Source organism: Solea solea, chromosome 13 (genome assembly GCF_958295425.1).
Source record: "Solea solea chromosome 13, fSolSol10.1, whole genome shotgun sequence".
In the NCBI taxonomy this organism is placed as follows: domain Eukaryota; kingdom Metazoa; phylum Chordata; class Actinopteri; order Pleuronectiformes; family Soleidae; genus Solea; species Solea solea.
The window spans coordinates 21,850,680-21,871,260 of NC_081146.1; the positions used below are offsets into that span (position 1 = coordinate 21,850,680).

The 20,581-nt window shown below is 43.1% G+C and overlaps 3 protein-coding genes across 5 annotated transcripts in view; 2 read left to right on the forward strand and 1 right to left on the reverse strand.

The window, feature by feature from the left end:
• Positions 1–975: 975 nt before the first annotated feature.
• Positions 976–3,871, reverse strand: LOC131471317 (uncharacterized). Its single transcript, XM_058647816.1, has 2 exons — positions 3,748–3,871; positions 976–2,471 (listed from the first exon to the last, which is right to left on the reverse strand). The coding sequence occupies exons 1-2, from the start codon at positions 3,764–3,766 to the stop codon at positions 976–978; spliced, it is 1,515 nt and encodes a 504-aa protein (XP_058503799.1). The 5' UTR covers positions 3,767–3,871.
• A 1,358-nt stretch (positions 3,872–5,229) lies between these two features.
• Positions 5,230–8,258, forward strand: rrp15 (ribosomal RNA processing 15 homolog). The gene is made up of 5 exons (XM_058647991.1): positions 5,230–5,306; positions 6,021–6,340; positions 6,869–6,966; positions 7,041–7,221; positions 7,766–8,258. The coding sequence occupies exons 1-5, from the start codon at positions 5,270–5,272 to the stop codon at positions 7,913–7,915; spliced, it is 786 nt and encodes a 261-aa protein (XP_058503974.1). The 5' UTR covers positions 5,230–5,269; the 3' UTR covers positions 7,916–8,258.
• A 2,515-nt stretch (positions 8,259–10,773) lies between these two features.
• tgfb2 (transforming growth factor, beta 2) overlaps positions 10,774–20,581 on the forward strand; it is a 31,525-nt gene continuing 21,717 nt past the window's right edge. The window contains exons 1-2 of one of the 3 annotated variants that reach the window (XM_058648366.1): positions 10,774–11,485; positions 11,605–11,973. In XM_058648366.1, the coding sequence (XP_058504349.1) occupies positions 11,628–11,973 (346 nt within the window). In that variant the 5' untranslated portion in view covers positions 10,774–11,485; positions 11,605–11,627. Of the gene's footprint in view, positions 11,974–20,581 lie in introns of all 3 variants that reach the window. The other 2 variants (XM_058648367.1, XM_058648364.1) reach the window with 2 other exon arrangements.

A 20,581-nucleotide genomic window follows, 5' to 3' on the forward strand; every position in this document is an offset into this window, starting at 1 on the left:
TATTTCTCTCTCTCTCTCCCTCTCTCCGTCATACAGTCACATGCAGATGCACTCATGTGTGTACAGTATGTTTGTACTAATGGAATGTAGTTATATGTAAACAAACTGGTACTTTAAACTGTCTACACTCACAAATGATGTTTATCCTTTGGAGCCTGATGACAGACATACAAGTTCACATCAATGTCACTGTTTCTTTGTGCAAAGTAAAACCTTGGTGCAATAAAATAGATTTATTTATAACAAGATACTGGGACGGTAAACTCCAGATTATTGTCCATTCCTGGTCAGGTATCAGATAAATCCAGTCAGAAACATGTTAGTCGTCTGTTCATTTGTACAGTACTGTACTTACCAGAACCTTTTCCCTTTTACCTTAACCACAACCAGTTAAAGCTTAACCCTAACATTAATCTAACCACGCCACATGTTTTAATCCCAACTTTAATCAGAGCCTCAAAATTAGGTTCTGCCTCATTAGGACCAGGTTTTGTTTCCTATGAGGACAACTGATTCCGACAAAGGTCAGCGTTTATGGCGGAAAAGGTCCTTATGACGTAACAAAAAAAAGCACACACACACACACACATTCTTTTACACATTTCATCCTTATCAACACATCACTTGAGTTGCATACATTGTCCTTGTGGCATCCAATTGACAGAAAACCAGAAGAACAACTTGCATACCAAACAGAGGAAAACTGGTCAGTATGGTGTTAAACAGTAAAATAAAATATATTTACTTGAACCCAGGACCTAAAAATGGAATGCATGATTTAATATTCAAATGACAGAGGGATTTAACAAAGGAGTTTTAATCTGAACAGAGGTTGAAACATTTTTGTAGAAAATGGATAACATTGACAAACATTATACGCCATAAAATAGGTAGTTAAACGATAAACATTGGCAGCTCATTGTGCACGAGTAACATTTTTGACGGAAGGCCCATGGGATCTTGACACATGTTGTGTTAAAATGGATTGGTCATGGCAAAGACATAAGCCACAGGCACCTGCAGTCCAATGTTGACAACATGCCATTTCCCCATCACTAATGCCCCGATAACTAATCCTGCTACCGTTCCCAAAGTTCCTTGCCATGACGACCACCTTCCGGCCACAGCTGATGCTGCACCCACCGACACCCCCGCTGCACCCACCACCCCAAGCAGAGCCCCACTTTGACCCCCTTTCCCCAGAGCTGGAGCTAAAGCCTCCACCCCAACCAGTAAACCTAGTGCCACTAAAGCCGCCCCTGCTATGACTTTCACCTCTCCAGCTGCTTGCCTCACTAGTGGCCCCCCCACTGCTGCCCCCAATGCCAGCTGACAAAGTTTTGCCACAAAGAAAGCTGCTTTCAATGCCTCCAAAGAGGACCCCTGGTTCATGCGAGTTCTAACGTCTTCCCGGGATGGTTTCTGCCCTGTCGCATGCATCTTCATGGCAGTTGTGACGACCATCTGTCCAGCGTGTAGGGTGAGCATGGCAATGACAAACGTTGCTAGCATTCCCATGCATCCTACTAACATCCAGAACTTAAAGTCAGAAGATTTTATTAGAAAATAGGCCATGACTATAACCAAAGCCAGAAGCACTATGAATACAGACTGGTGCCCTCCGTAGCCAAAGATCCCAAAGCCTGATGTTACTATGGCAACAATTGTCATTGGTATTCCTGAGAAGGCCAGGAAGTCCACATGTTTGACGACCACAGTGTTGATCCATTCTTGGAGGGTTCTTTGCTCCATCTCTGCCTCTGCAGCTTTCACCTTCTTCCTCTCGATCTCCTCTCTCTTCCGTCGCTCAGTGTCCCACGTTGTCCTGTCCTCATTTCCACCAGTGTCGCTTCCATTCTCCAGTGTCAGGATCTTCTGCTCTATCTGCACAGCCACTCTCTGTCTCTGCTGAGACTCTGTAATCTCGATCTTTTCCCTTTCCCTAACCCAATCTGTAGACCCCAGAGTGCAACAGGCCTCACTCTGTTTCCAGAGGAGCTTCAGTACAAAGTGCAGGGGAGGTTTGGACAGAGTGAAAATGCTCAGAGCCCACAGAAGACCCACCATGCCGTACTTCATCACAATCCATTCAACAGCAAGCCCAAGCGTGGCTCCACTGAGAGTGGTCCCGAAGGCTCCAGCCAATCCTGCTGATGCCCACAAACCACCGGAGTTTGAGTGGGAGGCCGTGCAGCTCCTGGTGGCCACAAACATGGAAGCCGCCACTGCTGCCAGAATCACACCAGCTACTGCCGATGTCATCGCTGTGGTCAGTGCTGAGGCTCCAATTAGGGTCCCAAGCCCTAAAGGACCAACTTTCTCTATCTCCTCTATCACCGGTCTCAGTGATCCTGCTTCAGTCATCATCGACAGGGTTTTGTCCAGTGGGTCCTCGGTGGCTCCCAGTATACAGCCTGCCACGGTTCCCAGTGCAAAGCCTACAGCTGCCTCTGCAAGAGGGCTCCTGGCACCTGAGACAAGTCGAGAGGAAAAATGTTAGGCATTGCTCTGAGGTCATTTTATTTTAAGTAAAGTTCAACTATGTTCAACTCTATTTGGTTTCCTTGGTCACATCTCTCCTCTCTATGAACGTTTGCTAGATTGATGTTAATAAGCATGATTCAATGTTAATAGTTTTAGTTTTTGCTTTTTCTGTCTTCATTACTGGTGGCAAAGACAACACCAGTCTTGTAATACATCCAGCCTAGTATCTTTTGTGTTATCTGTACATTTGGAAACCCTTTTTAAAACGATGAGGCTCCATTTTAATTTCAGCAGTAACCTATGCAGACTTTCTGATTTGCCCTGTCAGATGTGGCTTTACCATTACATGCATAGTGGTACATTTTTATTTCATTTAACGTGTTTTCAAAGGGGCCCATTCAGAATAAATACAGTCCCAGAGTTTTCAGAGTAAATTCCGCAGTGTTAAATATGCAGTGTCAAAGTTCAATGACTTTATCAGAGTTTCTACAACAACAGATTGAGTAGAATGCCCACTAGGAAAGAGTTAATTAAACACCATTTCTGATAAGGACCAAATACACTCTGACACAGTGTGAAATTAACTCTTTAAGTGTTTATTTAACACTGCAAATGTACTGTGTATTTCCAAACATCCTAAGGCCTGAAACACCAGTGTGCTGTGGACGGCAGGTATAACCCAACATACATGATGTGTTTTGAAAAATAATGGTAGTCTGGATGTAGCCTTACTCTCAGTCAGCAGTACTATGTGAAACAAAGCAAAAAATGGACATAGCATTTTATTACACTGTTATTAACTCAATTGAACCGATACTTGTTTATTTACACTCTATTATTTATTTCTTTGATTTTTACTTTGTTCAAAAAGGTGAAAGGCATTTAAGTTAAAAACATATTCACTGTGACAATGACCAAGTTCGCTGACTCTCTGATGTGTAACTGACTGGCTGATCTGGTTTCACCAGCAGAGCCACAATGCTGCCATGATAACTATCGCTACACACTCAGCATGTGACTCCAATAACTCATGACAAAACTATGAAATTCAAGGCAGAAAAAGGAGACAATGGTTGGAACACCGTAATCCCCCATCACCAACAACATTCTTTGCATTTTTATCTCGCAGAAGACAAGACAACTGTTAAACTGTTGTAGCACTGTTACATTGTTTTGTTCGAGAGGCGTAAGCATTAAGACACTGTAGCTTCCTGTCAATATCACAGAGATGAATGAGAATGCAGATTCAGAAAGTGTCTTTACCCATTTGTGTCTGTGCCATGTTGTTCGTCCTCCTCTCCTGCGAGTTTCACCTCAGCCTTTCTCCACACGTGCCTCTCAGGTGAGTGGCTGCTCTCATTGAGTCGTGCTTAGAAGTGCTGCTTTCCCTCGTGTTTATTTGACAGCAGCCGACACACGACACACCTACTACTACCGGTTTGTCCAGCAGTGTCTGTCCTCTGAGTGATCCTGTGTGCAGGTTCCCTGTAGCACTCTGGTGTTCAGTGTCACATGTGACGCAACATGCCTCTATATAGGGTCTGTCAGGTTTCTCTTCCTAATCCTGTACACATCACTAAATAAGGTGGAATATCATTGTTTTGATATTTTTGTGCAACTGTGAGGAAATGTTGTATGTGGCTGTAGTATGTGCTGTCAAGGTGTTGTCATAGCAACTTGTTCTTTTTCACCTTGAGCTCAGGTTGAAATATTTTCACATTGCCATATGTACATTTAATGTACATTTATAATCACTCCCCCAGGACCATAAACATGTTTTATGCATCTAGAACAAGCATGTTAGGCATTGTTTGACTTGAAGCAGACTTATAAAAGAGGCATTATATCTCATATATTACATTTTGAGAACAATTGTTTCCAGAGGGCATGACAGAAAATGTTTGCAAGCAAAATAAGGGAGTGAGATTTCAGGCAGTGGAGGATTCAAAATCACAAGACCAGAGGCAGTGTCACAAAAAGTTGCTCAAATATACTGTAGCTGATTAGACGAGCTGCTGGGGGGTGAATGATAAGTGGAGACTGCATACTAACACTGGTAAGTGAGTAATGACGGGCCCCTTTGACATGTAAGAACGGGTGTTAACAATCATTCACATTAAAAAAAGTCTGTTCAGTTCATGTAAGTCCGGACCGTGTGACAATGAACAAGCATGAAACTGAAGAAGCGAAAAAAGAACTCAGCCATTATTATTTTGTGGTTTTCCATACTGTGGCCTCACAAAATGCAAAGGCCCCACTGAGCAGCAGGTAAAACTAATCAAGGTGTGGGACATATATTGGAGGTAATTGGAAAATGATAATTTGCTATCTAAACACCTTCCTTTACTCATATATTATGCACAATTGTGTTTTACATTATATTGTGTAAAGTCTGCAACTCCACCCTTCCTTGTTATAACAGAAGCAGAAATCTACTTACGGATATTCAAATATAATATCTAATAATTAATAATTAATATTCTACCTACTGTGATGGAAAATACATACAAACACACCCAATGTAAGGTTTATCCTACAACTAGTAAAGCACATTTCTTAATTAAGATGTCAAATTATAGTTATTTACTTGCATTCCTGAACATAACATTTTGTTTTAGTGGTTGTGGTGAATTAAAAAAAGACAATAAAATAACAATAACATTTTTAGTTGTACAGTTTTAAAAGCGTTTTTGAAAGATTTCTAAAACATTTGTGTCATGCTGTGTGGTCGGAACGGAACAGGGCGGAAGTACCGGAAACGGAACTATTTCAATGTAACTCAACTATGGCAGCTGTGGCGAAGAAACATGTGCAGACGCCGGGTGAGTTTTGGGGACTTAATTATTGTTTTATCTGTGTCTTCTTTTAAAAACCCAACACGATGTTCGTTTAGGTCTGAAAAGCGGAAATGGCGGTGAGCGAAATGCTTCCTCTGCCCTACTACGGAGCTAGCTTAGCTTAAGTTAGCCTTACCTTTAGCCTTCGGGCTAACTTGGTGGTGATTGAGAGTGTGTACTATGTCTTAAGGCAGCGCCTGATCATACTATACGATAATACTTTAATGTCAGAACATGTCTGAAAATCATCAGTTGCAATACAGTCGCGTTGTTTGCTAAAACATACGGTACAAAAAAACTACAGACATTAAACATTACAATCACCACAGACATAAATACACACGTTGTAAGATGGTGTTTAAGACTCCTTAAAGTTCCATATTTAGTTCCAAGATTGACTGGTCTACAAAGGCGTTTTTCAGTCTAACCCTATTAAACTCTAGAGACCTAATGATAATAGTCTGCATTTCATGGTTCAGGACCTGGTTAGGGTCACAGGCAATGTTCTTAGCAGATGATTCATTTTGACGAAGTTTTGATTTCACAGCAATAGGCAGACTTAAACATGAAGTGGTTGTGGTTAAGGTAAGGGTGTCCAGCAGTGTCCTAACAAGAGTAGCTGTGCAAACCTGTTTGTCTGTGAGAGGTTGGAGTAATGTTTTCTAATGTGTGTGTTTGTTTGTTTGTGTGACACCGTAGACGAGGAGGAGCCTCAGTCTGAGGACATTGATGACCAGAGTGGCTCTGATGGAGGAAGCATTGATGAAGGGTCAGGTGACGAAGAGAGTGCAGGTGAGGAGGCTGAGGACGAAGACGGAGGAGAAGGAGGAGAAGAAGAAGAAGAAGAAGACGACGACGTGGAGGATGATGAGTCAAATGCCAACGCCGGCTGGGCAGAGTCCATGGCAAAGATTCTGGGGAAGAAAACAGAGAGCAAAAGCACCATCCTCATTAAGAACAAAGAGATGGACAAAGTGAAGGAGCGAGAGCGACAGGAGCAACTGGAGAGAAAGAAAGTGGTAATAAGACCGAATATACAAACATAGTAAATGTTTATCCATAGTAAATGTCATGATTAATTGCAAAATTACACACCTTAAAGGGTTATTTTTCAAGTTTTCAATACTCAAATTTATATGGGATTATTTTAACATATCCAAATAATTACAAACACTGTTATGCCAAAAGCATGACATGTCAATCTCAATCCCAAAAGCATCACATTAAACTGAATGTCACATTACAAACTAATACAGTCAGTTCTTCAACTAACCAATTACCTCCTATTAGTAACACATCTATTACCACAAGGTGGCATCAGTAGTAGTATTTGTGTTAGTGGATGGAGTGTCCTGCCTCCTGTTTGGGTGCAACTTTTTACTTGAATGTTCAAGACTTTCTAAAGCTGCGTTCATGAGCGAATGACTCCGAGCGTTTTTTTTTAGTCAAGTGTTATGTCATCATAATTCATAGTTATGGCCAGCCTAGTATGTGTGCTATCTATATCTATACTATGTACATACTGTATTTGTGCTTGTGTCTACCAGGTTGATAAGAGGCGTACATGGGAGATGATGAACAGAGTGAAACCTGACATAGGGAAGGACCGAGAGACGGAGAAAGGTCTACAGAGGATTGCTACCAGGTGTGTAATTATTTCTGTGACGCGGTGTTCAACTCGGTGTCATCCCTGATGTGACGGTGTATTTTACTGCTCAGAGGGGTGGTGCAGCTGTTCAACGCTGTGAAGAAACATCAGAAGACTGTCGACGACAAGCTGAAAGAAGTAGGAGGCTCAGAGAGGAAGAAAGCCAAGATTCTTTCTTCTGTATCCAAGAGAGATTTCATCGATGTGCTGAGGAGGACGGAGGGAGGCAGCAGCAAGACTGAAAAGAACACTGTGAGTTCAGTCATGTCTTATTCTCTGTGTGTGTTTACGGGTCTGTTTCTAAATGGATATAATACAGCAGCAAACACCACACCACCACTTGGATATGATCAGAAATTGAGGTGCTAGGTTTTTTCCTGCACAATAGTTTGCCATGCCATAATTCTTAACCTCACGTGTCAGGGACAGGGAAACAGAAACTGAGTGCAGCTGTTATTAACTTAACGATATTTAACGATTTGGTTACATAACCACATACACAGCCAGCTGCAGCATAATCCAACAGTTACTCTTGCATTGTTTTTTCATCTTACAAGCTACATTAATTAAAAAATGTATTGGTAGATGTGGCTAGAACTGTGATCCCATGCTCCAAAGACAAAACATATGTATCTCTTAGTTTCTTATTGCAAGCTGTTGAAATACACTTGACCTGTTTTGAGTCAAATAAAGTGTAATTTCACTGCAAGATCACAAGGTGTCAGTGTTGCCTCATAGCATGTTTAAGGAAAAGTACGAGCTGTAGTGTAATAAGTGTGTCTGTGTGTGAGAGCAGGCGGCTGCTGTGGAGGAGGAGAAACCTGCCTGGAGTGTCCTCAGAGACGACTTCATGATGGGAGCCACCATGAAAGACTGGGACAAAGACAGTGATGGAGAAGCGGAACCACACACAGGAGAGGGAGCAGAAGAAAGTGATTCAGACTGATCAGACCTTCTATTCACTGAAGGGACTGTGATGAGAAGGTCTTCATGGAGGACCTGTGTGGGGGAGGGAAGGAACCCTGAGCAAGATGGACACAATACAGAAAGGGTCCTTTACTGATTGTACTCACAAGAAAAACATTTTTTTAATACATGTCACATTCCTGTTTCTGCTTTTGTGTGAAAACGGGGACGTAACAGATGAGAGTGAATGAAATGAAAGAAGCTGCTCAGTGTGGAGCTCCTGCCTCCATCACAGACTAAGCATCGGTTTTTACTCTTTACTGTTGTGTAAATAGAAATGCTTTGTACAGTGCTGGTTGAATAAACAGCCAAGTCATTTATCATCTACAGTGCTGCGTGCTCTTTCTGAAAACTCCAGGAGCCACAGTCGCATCAGAAAAACAGCTGCTCACTGCAGGTTGTAATCAAACTCACACAGGGTTACGGTGCACATGAAGCCACATAAGGTGCTTATTTGGGACACTGGGTTGGTAAAATTATCTTCATTTAAAAATGTGGGTATACATGTTGGAAACAATTCACATCTTTAACTTTGTATCCATCTAATAGTGTGTGATAGTTAATATTTTTGATGGTATAATTTGGTGATGCTTCCATCATTTGTTTAGTCTGTTACACAGTAAATATTCAACTGAATATGAACGTAAAAAATAATGTAAATCAAATTGCAATCATGTTATTTGTCAAATACATATTGTCTCTAAATCGTTCAACCATAGTGTGATTTATAAAACCCTTTTAAAACACTTATAAAACAATACACATTGCATACAGATTGTATGAATTGTTTTTCATTACATGAAATACATTATATTAGAGGCCAGGTCAGCTCTACAAAAGCTGCCATTTTGGATCTTCATGTGTTTACAATAGCCCACATTTGACTAAACATCTTTTGAGTTTTGTTAACTGAACGCTACAAAGATTCTCACACATTTGGAAGGGAAAGGTCAAGTGACGGATATTCAGCTGTAACATTAAACTTCACTCATAAATGTTGCTAGATTTGACACACTGTACCTTCAAGAACGTCCAGCTGTTGTGCGGAGCTCTGCTGAAAACACGCACACACCTCGCCTTTTCTCACATGTGTCGGTGATGTTACTGATTTAATGACAGCATGTGGTTTGCTGCTGTCTGTAGGTGCAGACAGTCACTGAGCAGCTGTCCGGCCTGACAGGTAGCAGCCTCTGGTCGGGATGGAGCGAGCAGGGGCCGACAACAGGTCCTGGTAAATAATTTTAAGAACAGTGGGATTTTGTGAGGGGTGTGAACATCAATCAATCTGGTGCAGAGCAGGTTCAGATTGTGGGGGAGGGAGTGAGTGCACAATGGAGACTCTGCTGGAGCAGCGCACTGTGGAACCTGGCAACATGTGACACATCCAATCAGCCGACAACCTGATCCATGGCCCTTACTGATTTGTTTGTTATGTCACCTTAACAGCACTAACTGGCTCTCACCCATAAATAGCATCATTAACCAGTTGTCATTTACAGATTAATTTTGAATTTTTATTGTTCAATTTATAGTTCCATATCAAAACAAACAACTTTTATTTTTGAAATTCTATGAAATATCATCACAAATGTCATTATGGCTATATATTATGTAGGTTTTTTTTAACTTCCTTCACTTCTGTGGCCCCCAGATCACTTAAGTTTCAGACCCCTGAACTAAACTCTTATTTGTTTTGTGGCAGTCGACATCTGTAATGTTGCATTAATGCCTCCTCCTTTCATTTTTTTCCTTTCCTTCTTTTTTTTTTACTGTGTAAGATGCTCTGCTCTGCTCTCTGTGGGGTTTCATAACCAGAACTGCTCCATATTCTGCTTTGGGCCCAATTAAAGCCTATAAGTTGGTCCTGAATGTTGCGGCATGACAACAGGGCAGAGAATTGCCTGGAGTCACGAGCTGAGAGAGAGAGAGAGAGTGGGGCCTCCTGGATTGTTCACAGCAACTACAGTTTTGTAAGTTCCCCCCCAAAAGTTTATGATTGACAATGCAAAGAAGACTGCCACAATAGTTCTGTCAGGGAACCCACAAAGAGGTCCCAGGCCACAAGCCTGCTGCCAGAAACTCTTATGCCCAACTTGTGAACCATGAAGTGCAGTGCTAACGCCTCAGGGAGTCAAAGGAGAAAGCCAAGAATATGTGTTGTTGTTGAGTAAATTACTAAGCACAGGCCAAATGTTTAATTTGTTGCAGCAGAAACATTTGGTGTAGGTTGTCAGTAAACATCAATTTGATTTGATGCTGTGCTACCCACCCCCCCCCCCCCCCCCCCCCAGTTGCCATTTCCTTGGCCCACTGAATCCTTTGGAGCTTCCCTGCCTGAATGTGGATGTGAGGATCTCCAAAAGTTCACATCAGGGCATTGATGATTAACTCCATCACAGACATAGTGATGTGAGGCAACACTACACGTCACACCTTTGTTCAGTCAACTGTGTGAAGTGAATGAATCTTTTGTGGACAGAATGTATTCACTTGGTTGCAATATGCAACTTCTACCCTAGATGCCACTAAATCCCACACCCTGCATCCATCCAGTCAATAAAGCTGTGGTTGATTTAAGAAAAATGGAAGAGAAGAGAAGAATTTTATGAATTTTTAACCAACAAAAATAAGGTGTAATACATTTCATGTATAAACATCAAGTGTTTTGTTGTCTGTGTTCATTTTACACTGTATTTTATTTTCTATGTGTGAAAGAAGGGCTTTAGGACCCTGCGTCATGACGCATCAGAGTGGGCCAATAGCCGCTGCAGCGCAGTCCCAGAGAGAGAGAGTGTGTGTGTGAGAGAGAGAGAGAGAGAGAGAGAGAGAGCGCGCACTCCTAATGACTCTTTATTCAAATAAGCAGTGGTGAGTCGGAATTGAACGGGTCTCCTCTGCTGCGACAGTGACGCAGTCTCGGTGTGAAGCGGGCTGAGGAGGGAGCACGTGGTAAATCTGAAGGCGGCCACTGCTGTCCACTTGGCACGCGTAAAAGTTCAACCGTTCTCCAACTAGATGGGGTGAGACAGAATACGCGTCAAAGCGCTCTGCACTCGCACCAAGCACAAACTCCCAGCTGAGACTTGTTGTTGATGTTTTTGTTTCTGTGACAGGAAGACTTTTTGTTACTCTGTGTGGATTTGTGAAAACATTGCCTCTCTGTTGACCACAGGACAGTTGTTTTTTTTGTTGCTGTTTCCCGATGAAGCAATGAATGTGTGAATCTGAGCAGAGGAACCTGGGCTGAAGTGCGGTGGAGGTGCGAGATAACCCTCAGATGTTTTCAACTCTCCCGTTTTCCTCCACACATTTAAGACTCGCACGTTCAGCTCGTGAACACCCAGCGGCACCTCAGCCCTGCGTACACCCGCGGTGCGACCACCGTGGCTGGGGAACCTGATCATCCGAGTAACGACTCTCTCTCTACCCCACGCCCCCTCTACCCCATGCCGGTGGAGGCATTTGAATGGATTTTCATGGATACTTTATTGAAACTTGGGAGATAGAATCTAACGGTTTTCAAATACGTGTTCGGGGCCACTTGGCTCGTGTGCGTAAATGCTCTCCACATTGATCTTTACGCAAGAAATGCGTCTACCTGGCGACATTTAAATCAAATATTTTCCAGTCTGTTTTTTATTTTAATTTTAATTTAATTTTTTTTTTTAGATATAAAGACAGTGGTGGAGAAGATGAACCTGTGCGTCGTGAGTCTTCTTCTCACTTTGGATTTAGCCACGGTGGCGCTCAGTCTGTCCACATGCAGCACGCTGGACATGGACCAGTTCAACAAGAAGCGCATCGAGGCCATCCGAGGGCTGATCCTGAGCAAGCTGAAGCTCACCAGCCCGCCGGAGGACTTCCCGGAGCCCGACGAGGTGTCCCGGGACATTGTCGCCATTTACAACAGCACCAGGGACCTGCTGCAGGAGAAAGCCAACGAACGTGCGGCGACGTGTGAGCGGCAGCGCAGCGAGGAGGAGTATTACGCGAAGGAGGTGTACAAAATCGACATGCAGCCTTTCTACCCGTCAGAAAGTAAGTGTTCGTCCGTGCGTAAAACCTTTGCGTACCCACGTGCAGGCCTTATGTGGTCTCTACTGTTTGCCCATCACTTGAGTGTGAAGTCCCAAATAGTATTTGTGTGGTCACGTGTGCTTGTGATTATTTTGGAAAAACAGTCCCATCATGCACCGCTGAAGAGTGTGTGTATGTGTGTGTGTGTGTGTGTGTAAGACCTTCACTGCTTTAAAGCTGCTGTCAGTAAAACCCATGAGTTCAAACGTGTGTTAAAGGGATAGTTCAGGTTTTTTTTTTGCAGTCAGGTTGTATGAGTTTTTATTTTGACACTTTATCAACTCTGACCTCACCGAACGCACTTCTGAGCGTGCCGCTGTTTCCGTAAACTCGCCCGGAACGCAGACACACACTCAGGCCCGTGTCATACTCGCTGTGTTTTATGACCCCGGAGAGATGCTTCGCATTTCTGCATGGCCACCGTGCCGTTCATACCAAACTGAGCGTCTGCGTCAGTCTCACATTATGCTCATGCATACTCGATCACACATTCCATTCCAGTGATTTCTCACCTGGATTTTGCCCTCATTTGTTGGTCCTTGTGTTGCTTGAGTTCCCGGGTTGTACATGTGTTAAGTGTGTGTGGACCTCCTTGCATAATTTCAAGCAAGTTTCCATGGTAACTGTCTTCTTCCTTGTCTCCTTTGACCAAAACAAGAGTGTGCCAGCAGCTGTAATGGAAAGTGCTGTCCTGCAGGGAGCCTGTGCAGTCAGAGCATACAGTGTGTGTGTGGACTCGACACTATAGGTGTCCTCGTGTGTTCGTCGGCGAAGGGTTTGCACGTCACGTGGACTGTAGCGTACCTCTGTGGAAAGTATGACCTAGACATTAGTGTGCTGATCAATCAGGGATTCTTGTATTTAGCAGTCCTGTCTGAGTGATAAAGATGCTTTGGGTTATTTCTGTGCTGAATCCACCACCTTCAGTTGTGTTGTTCTGTAGCTCAATCATTCCCAGAGACTGGGTCAGGGGAGATTTTTGGGGGCTCGCCAAATAAGCCTCGACAATACAGCTGAAAGGTCATTCATGATTGAATGATTTAGTCTTTATTGCTGTTTTTATTGTGTTCCTTGTTTTGTGTTGTGTTATTTCCTCTATTGACCGTGAGACTTGCGCAAGAATTCCATACATTTATACTTGTGAAAATGGCAACAGATTTCCCTCTCGTCTTCAAGATAAAGTATTCCTAAATCACTGGGTATCGATAATCATCATAATTAATATTAAGACTGAATTGATTAGAGTTAAAGAAACCAGTACATTTTGGTTTTAAACATTTTTATGGAAAGAAAGCTAAATATTAAAGAGTGTTTGTACAGTGCATAAACATATTGCTAGAAGTTGAACTTTTGTTATATTGTGATTATATAGATCTTTTGCTCAACCCTATGACCAGTTAGTTTAGTTAGTTCCATAGAGGTATCAGTTTCAGGTATCAGTCGGAAATGGCTGGTTTCACTCATTCAAAAATAATATTGTTACAGAAATGGCAGGAAAGAAAGAATTAGAAACATTACATTGAAGTTTGAGAGTTTGCCATCTTTAAAAATATATATATGAAGTTTGATAAACACTGCTGTGGCTGACCTTGACCTTTTCACCTCTCATGTGGAAAAGACATCTTTGAGTATATCAAAAGAAAAGAACATTGCTCTAGAAAACTAGGTAATCACATCAAATGAGACTGCGGAGCCATTAACTCTATGGTCTCTCCCTCCACATGAGAAACGTGAAACACATGAATTGAAGTGAAAATAAATTAGCACGACGTTTTGTTTGCCCTGAGGTTTACTTTGAATTAAATGTTTTCCTTGGCCTGCCTCTTGTGTAAATACCTTTAAATATGAATAGATTGGGTCTGGTGCCAAGTGCAGCCAGGAAAGCATTCACAGGGTATAAATAATATTGAGTCAACACGCAGAGAGGAGAGAGAGAGAGGAGAGAGGAGAGAGGAGAGAGAGAGGAGAGAGGCCAGAACTGATACCCATTCATGTGAACTGGTGACACTGGCCAGGTCCTCACATCTGGAGACAGTTGCTGACAGGAGAGAGATCAAGCAGTTAACCCTTCAGCTGATAAGACAGATTTATTTAGTCTGTTTCACTTGACACATGAGTTGAAGTTCACACACACAAACACTATCAGCCTTATTTGGTCGGGCTCCAGGAAGACCTTGGGGACAGTGATGTGTGTGTGGCACAGCGGGCCTGGAGACCTTTTAAAAATGTTGGGCATCAGGGCGAGGAGGGTGATTGAGGGGTGTGTGGGGGGGGGGGTGTACAAGGAAGGTTAGGGAGACACCGTTCCAGGCCTCACAGTCATCTATTTAAACCAAGATAGCTGGAAGGCATTGTGTGTATACCCGGCCTGCCACTCACTCCATGGAAAATTCCAGCAGGCGAGATGCTCTGTTGCTGGGCTAAAGGCGGGTGAAAGGAACCCCCCCCCCCCACACACACACACACATCCACACATCCACCTCCACCCTGATCTTGTTCCTTCACACCTCTCTGTCAGTCCATCGGCGTTATCTGCAGGTGCTCACAGTAGCCACGGATGCTCTTCCTCACGCCTCCTACATGTGCAGTACGTGACGGCTGCGGCAGCACTGATCTGCAGCGCCTGTCATTCACTCCAGATGTGTGTATCCCGCTCCTGTGACTTGTGACATGTGCAACAAATCTACACGTTTGAAAGTGCGAAGAAAACTCATTTTTCACTGTATATTTCTGCTGTAAGACACGTGTCGCTCGCGTGGAAAATAGACGAGAGGTCTCTCTCGTGGCTCAAGTGTAGTATGGATGTAAGGATGTCACTGTGATGTCATCATGGTTTTCTCAGTTTGGAGGTTTTGAAAGTTAAGAGTGTTACTAGTTGGGCTGAGTGTCATTTTAAAACCATACTTGAACTTACATACTGTACGCTTTTCTCGCCACCAATGTTGCTGTGTTAACCAAAGAGGAAGCTGACAGTGATGATTCTGAGGCAGAGGAAGATGAGAACATTTCTGGAGCGAGGTCTTTTCACTAAGGGCAGGTCAAAATATCGTTGTGGTGATATTTCGTCGGCGTTTCCTCGTGCAATACGATAATTGATACACCAGGGCAAAACATCAATAATTGACTGCACAGGTGAAGGCACTCTAAAATAAACAGTCCCTGACAGTTTCACTCGCCAGGCGCCACTACTTCCTGTCTCCTCGCGGCGGCGCTGCTCACGGAATGAGGGAAATTTGCAACAGAAGTTACGTGGCCAAAGAAGAGGGAGTTTACAGCGGTAAAAAAGGGTGGAGAAAGCGACATTAAGAGATGCTCCACGTAGACGTAGACCCAGAGAAACTTGGGCTCATCCTCACGACGGAGTCGGAGCATCTGAATGCTAAGTCCGATTGGAGCAGGACATTGAAATAATCACACAAGTTAATATACTCGCGTCTTTATGCGAGATGAGTCATCAAAAGTCTCCCAACAATTTTCAGGGCAGAGCAACCTCTAAAATCTAATAGGAATATTCAGGAAAATGAGTTTTGAAACCAACATGTGTACTTTCCACTATAGAAAGACAAACACTCACTCACGTCTGACAGGGACACGGTGCCCGCTGCTGTAAATCTCCTGTCAGAACACTTATAATCCTGGCAAAGCTTTTTAAAGTGCATTTAAAGAAGGGCTGTTTGTTACAGCGAGTGAACGTGGTGTGCCAGAGATTTACTACTTATTTGCAAAGCAAATGTGGAGCACATGCTGCCCGCTTGCTTTTATTTATTGAGCTGAATTCAAAGGCACTAATTACCTCCCCATCAGGTAGCGATTCAGCACATTACACACTTTGAACCACTCGTCGACGGACGCTTGTGTCGCATTAAAAAACGCGAGCGTTCAAACAGTTCAAATAACCAGTGTGAAAACTCACAAACGAGGCGAAATGAAACATTAGAGCTACTTTAACAATGAAAAGACACTGAGACTGAAGGCTTGTTCGGTTTGGTATTAACCGCATACAGAGACTTTGTTGTGGCGACGACGCTGCAGGGCAGAAAGTGCTGTTTTGCCTCTAATCAGACCTTTAAAAAGTCTGCAGGAAGGATGTGTCACTTTTTTAACAGGATGCACAAAGGCCCGAAAGGAGTAGAAATGCCTAGTAAATGCCTAGTAAATAGCTTAGTAAGCAGAGTGTGTGTAATGTAGTGGCAGACTGTGGGTGCCGGGAACATCGCCTCCTGTCCTGTCTCCACCCAGAGCACAAACACATTTCAACACAAAATTGAGAAGAAGCATTGGTTGCCAGGATCTTAACGTTTCCCCATGTGTCCTGACTCGCGACATCTGCGCTGCGATTCGGTCACCAGATCGTTGTTGTTTTGGATTGTTGTTGTTTAGATGTTTTGGATTGTCGTAGCTGATGTCACACAGTCCCGTCATGCGTCAGAATCCAACACTTTGGCAGGTAGCCGGCAAAATGTTCAAATTAACAGGCAGCATCGAAACCAGGCAACTCTTCTCTTTGCCAGCTGTATGGATAAAAAGAAGAAATGAAGATAGCTGTTGGGCCCTAGGAGGAGGCCTGAACATTAGACTGGATCACTAAGCATCCAGAGAGACAGCAGAGCAGATAAAGAATCCAACACTGAAGACAATAGTCTTCCACAAAATCAACTGTCAGTGAGCATAATATTTGATTAAAGAATAAAACATAAAACACATATAAATGTGTATCAGTTCCACTTTGATAGTGGACCATGTTTGTTTAGTTGTTCAGTCGGCTCGACTATAAAGACAGAAGTTTACTGCATTCTTATTACTGTTTACTTTAGAATTGTCGCTCTTAATTCAGTTTCCTGATCTGGTCACTGTCCGCTCAGTTGTACATTTTCTTTTGTTTTCTAAACATTGGCTCACACAACTATAGAAGTGAGACCATTCTAAGATGAAAGTTGACACGAAACCGGAGAGGCTCATTTTACTGTCTCCTCAGCTCTTGTGCTTTTATGATATTTAAGAACATGAATGTGTCTCTGTTTTGAAGTGAAGGCACAAGTCTGGGCACATGGCTGTGTTTTTAGTTCGCCTTGTTAACACTTGTTTCGTGTGTGTGTGTGTGTTGTGTTGTGTTGTGTTGTGTTGTGTTGTGTTGTGCAGGCCTCAGTCGGCTTTGTTGTTGAGCCTGCGTGTGATAGATGGTGTTAGTCAGAGAGTGAAACCTCTGGATAATCTCCCCCTGCGCTTCTCTAAATAAACCCTGTCATGTGGCGGCTGTTGGTTTGTGGAGGGAGGCTTGTAAAAACAGCCAAAAACACAAACACACACACACACACACACACAGATCAGGCTCAATTTGAAGGCTGGCAAATGCAGAGGACCCAAAATAAATCAAGGAAGTCCACTCATTTTCCTGTTGTGGACCCATGTGTCTCATGGTGATAATGTGAGCATTAAAGATCAGAAACTCGGATAAGTCGCGTTGTTCAAGGGATCAAACGTCTCCCATGTCTCCTCCTTAAGTCGCATAAACCCGGAACATGTGGGACGGAGAATGTGTCTCTGTTCTTTATTTGTCCACCGTCCAACACGGCCACACTAATGGAGGTAACAGTCTTTCCTGAAGGACATTCGTAGCACAACGCTGAGACTGAAGTTCAAATCCAGCTTAAAATCACATGTGAATGAAACACACCTGATTCATCACAGATCAGATTTGACTGTTCGCATTCACAACTACAAGTGACCTTAATGTGAACGTGACTGACAACAGAAAACGGCATATTTTTAAGACCGCTCTATTATATATATGTATAATTAAGAAACTAAAGCTGTCGCAGCTCTGGAGAGCATCGATCTCCTCCAGTGTCGTTTGACTCATCGCATACTTATTCGCAAAAAGTTGCATTGGCCACATTTTGCATATATGCACATTAGGGGTGGGAATCACAGGGTACCTCACGATACGATACAATACACGATACATGGTCCACGATACCTATAATATCACGCTAATCAATATATTGCAGGACAATCGTGTAGCGACACATCACAATATCTGTCTGTCTGAAGAAAACAAAAACGTCCGTGAAAAGTCAAAAGTGCAGGATTTTTCTATTTATTCACAACGTAGAGAACAACGTGCATAAAGTCTATGTATTGAAGACGGATGGAGCATCTGTTAACGTAGCTTTCGCGCCTTCTTTTATGAATTAAAATATCGATATTTGCCGTGGTGTATCGATTCTTGTATTGCACGAGGAAGGACGATGATACTGTATATCATCAAATCGATATTTTGACTCACCCCAAATATACTTTCTAGAACCACATACTGAATTGATGATTCACTTCAGATTGTTCAGATTGTGTTACATTAAGGGGGGTTCATTTGCAGATATACCACCTATAAGTATGTTTGTATTGCTTTAAAATAAACCTTTTATATGTACAGTAGGAAAGGGCCTAACTTTACGCAGGCTCATGGCATACATCACAGTCACTGTGTTACTGTTGTGCGACCGCAGTTGTCCGTTTCTATGTTGTGGCCGCATTTATCTGTGAGGTCTGCAGCCCTATGCTTGAAGTCCAATCCAATCCAACGTTATTTATAAAGCACTTTAAAGACAACACAGACCAAAGTGCTTAGGGACGACTAACAGTGACTGATCTGCCAACCTGAGAGAGTGTGAGGGAGTGTATGACTAAAGCAGGTCGGACAGATACTGTGGGCCAAGACCATGAAGACATTTAAAAACAAAAATAAAAGAATTTTAAAATCAATCCAGAAACAAACTGGGAGCCAGTGAAGTTCTGCTAAAATTGGACTAATGTGCTCTCGTTTTTGTGTAGTCGAGCAAGTGACGTCGGGCTGAACCCAACACAGAGTGCATCACAGAGGGACAGAGAGAATAAAGGCGACTGCAGAGAGAAAAATCTTTAAGATCTCCAGGTATTTTCCCTGAGTGTCGCACCTCACCACAGTGTTGTTGTCGAGAGCCCCGTCTTTCTGTGCACTTACGCAAGACCTGGACTCTGCTGCCATCTGAACTGCTCGGCCACTGTGGCCAAGGAGAATTACATAACACAGGGGAGAGAAGGAGAGAGAGTTAAAAGAATAACACGTCCTCCAGTAGCGTCCTGTATTGTTTACAGCAACAGAACCAGTCCAGTGTAAGGTGATCGTCTTAACAGGAGTGTGGCGGCTGGAGGGAGGGGTCTGCTTTCTGGGCTGTGGTGCAGCTGGACGGGAGACTGGACAGTATTTGTGGCTTTGCCGGTGCTCAGCCTCAGGTTATGCAACACGCTGCAGGAGCAAATTGTGCCGGAGCTGCGGTCGCGGCTGTGTGTGTGTGTGTCATTCGCTGAGTGATGAGGCAACGTTTTTCTGCCTGGCTGCGTCTCCACATCTGCACCTTCCACAGCGTGCGTGCGTGCGTGTGTGTGTGCATGCGTCTCTGCTGTGTGACTCCTAATTGCCTTGTTGCCGTCCAGCAACAGTGGAAGTGAGCCATCCCAGCGAGCATTTGACAGCCTCCACCACGCACGCTCTGCCAAGTTTAACAGCAGCCCAAATTAGAACCAAATTTTTACAGTGTGCTATTATGGGACGGTCAAAGTCATATTCAAAAGGGGTACAGGAGCACGTACAGTAAGTTTTAATAGGATGGGGGGTCGGGGGGGTCGTAGCACAACAGACTTCCACATACAAGACCGGGGTTTGTGTCCTGTCATACACTTGAAAAATAATCTTTGTGTATCAGCCCAGTATTGTCCTGTAAATATTGCACAGGTTGTGTGTATTGTGTGTTCTTTGATGGCACGGAGACAGAAAGTGCTCACGAACCTGGAGGCGCTCGTCTTCACAGATCTCCCTCAGGAGGGTAACAGAGTGAAGAGGTGGTTGCCAGAGTGCAATGAGTCTGGTATGATGATTTCATCGATGCATATGCATCATGTTATGAAGTTGCAACTCAAGCACAAAATGCCACCAACCCACAACTGCAGTCACTTAAGTGCATTTTTTAAGGGATTTTAGTCGCGTTTCGTGCTGAGTTGATAACTCTTTGCAGAAACGGGTTGTTTTATTGACAAACAGTTAGCCTCACTCTATTCTTTAGTTACTGTGTGCACATTTTAGAGCGATCTTTTCGAACACGGACAGGTTTTTATGTGTATTTTCTCACTCTTTGTTGATTACAATATTTCAAAGCATGTGATAATGACACATTTATAGTTAAAACAGTATTTTAACATGCAGTGAATTGTAAATAACTGCCAGATATTGGAAGTTATTCTGGAAAAAATGGCCAAAAGCACTTAGTTTTTTAAATGACTGTAATAACCACATATTGGCTTTGACGTGCAACTTCTCAGCTTTCAGAAACCGTTGCCTTGTGCAAACGTGTCGTCAGCGATACGCTCGTTGTTAAAGGCTTAAAGATTCCTGTGTCTAAGAATTTGTGATATCTAATGATGAGATTGCACATTGTAACAAAGTTTCGCTCACGTATCCAACAAAAAGGATGACGTCCCTCTTCATTTGAATAGTCGGCGTCAGCTTTAAAACACAAAATGCCCTGATTGTTGT

Bases quoted from the DNA above. Each gene is read 5' to 3' on its own strand.
- rrp15 (XM_058647991.1), top strand. From the start codon at position 5,270: ATGGCAGCTGTGGCGAAGAAACATGTGCAGACGCCGG. The intron at 5,307-6,020 runs GTGAGTTTTGGG...GTGACACCGTAG, and splicing joins GAAACATGTGCAGACGCCGG to ACGAGGAGGAGCCTCAGTCT. The intron at 7,222-7,765 runs GTGAGTTCAGTC...GTGTGAGAGCAG, and splicing joins GCAAGACTGAAAAGAACACT to GCGGCTGCTGTGGAGGAGGA.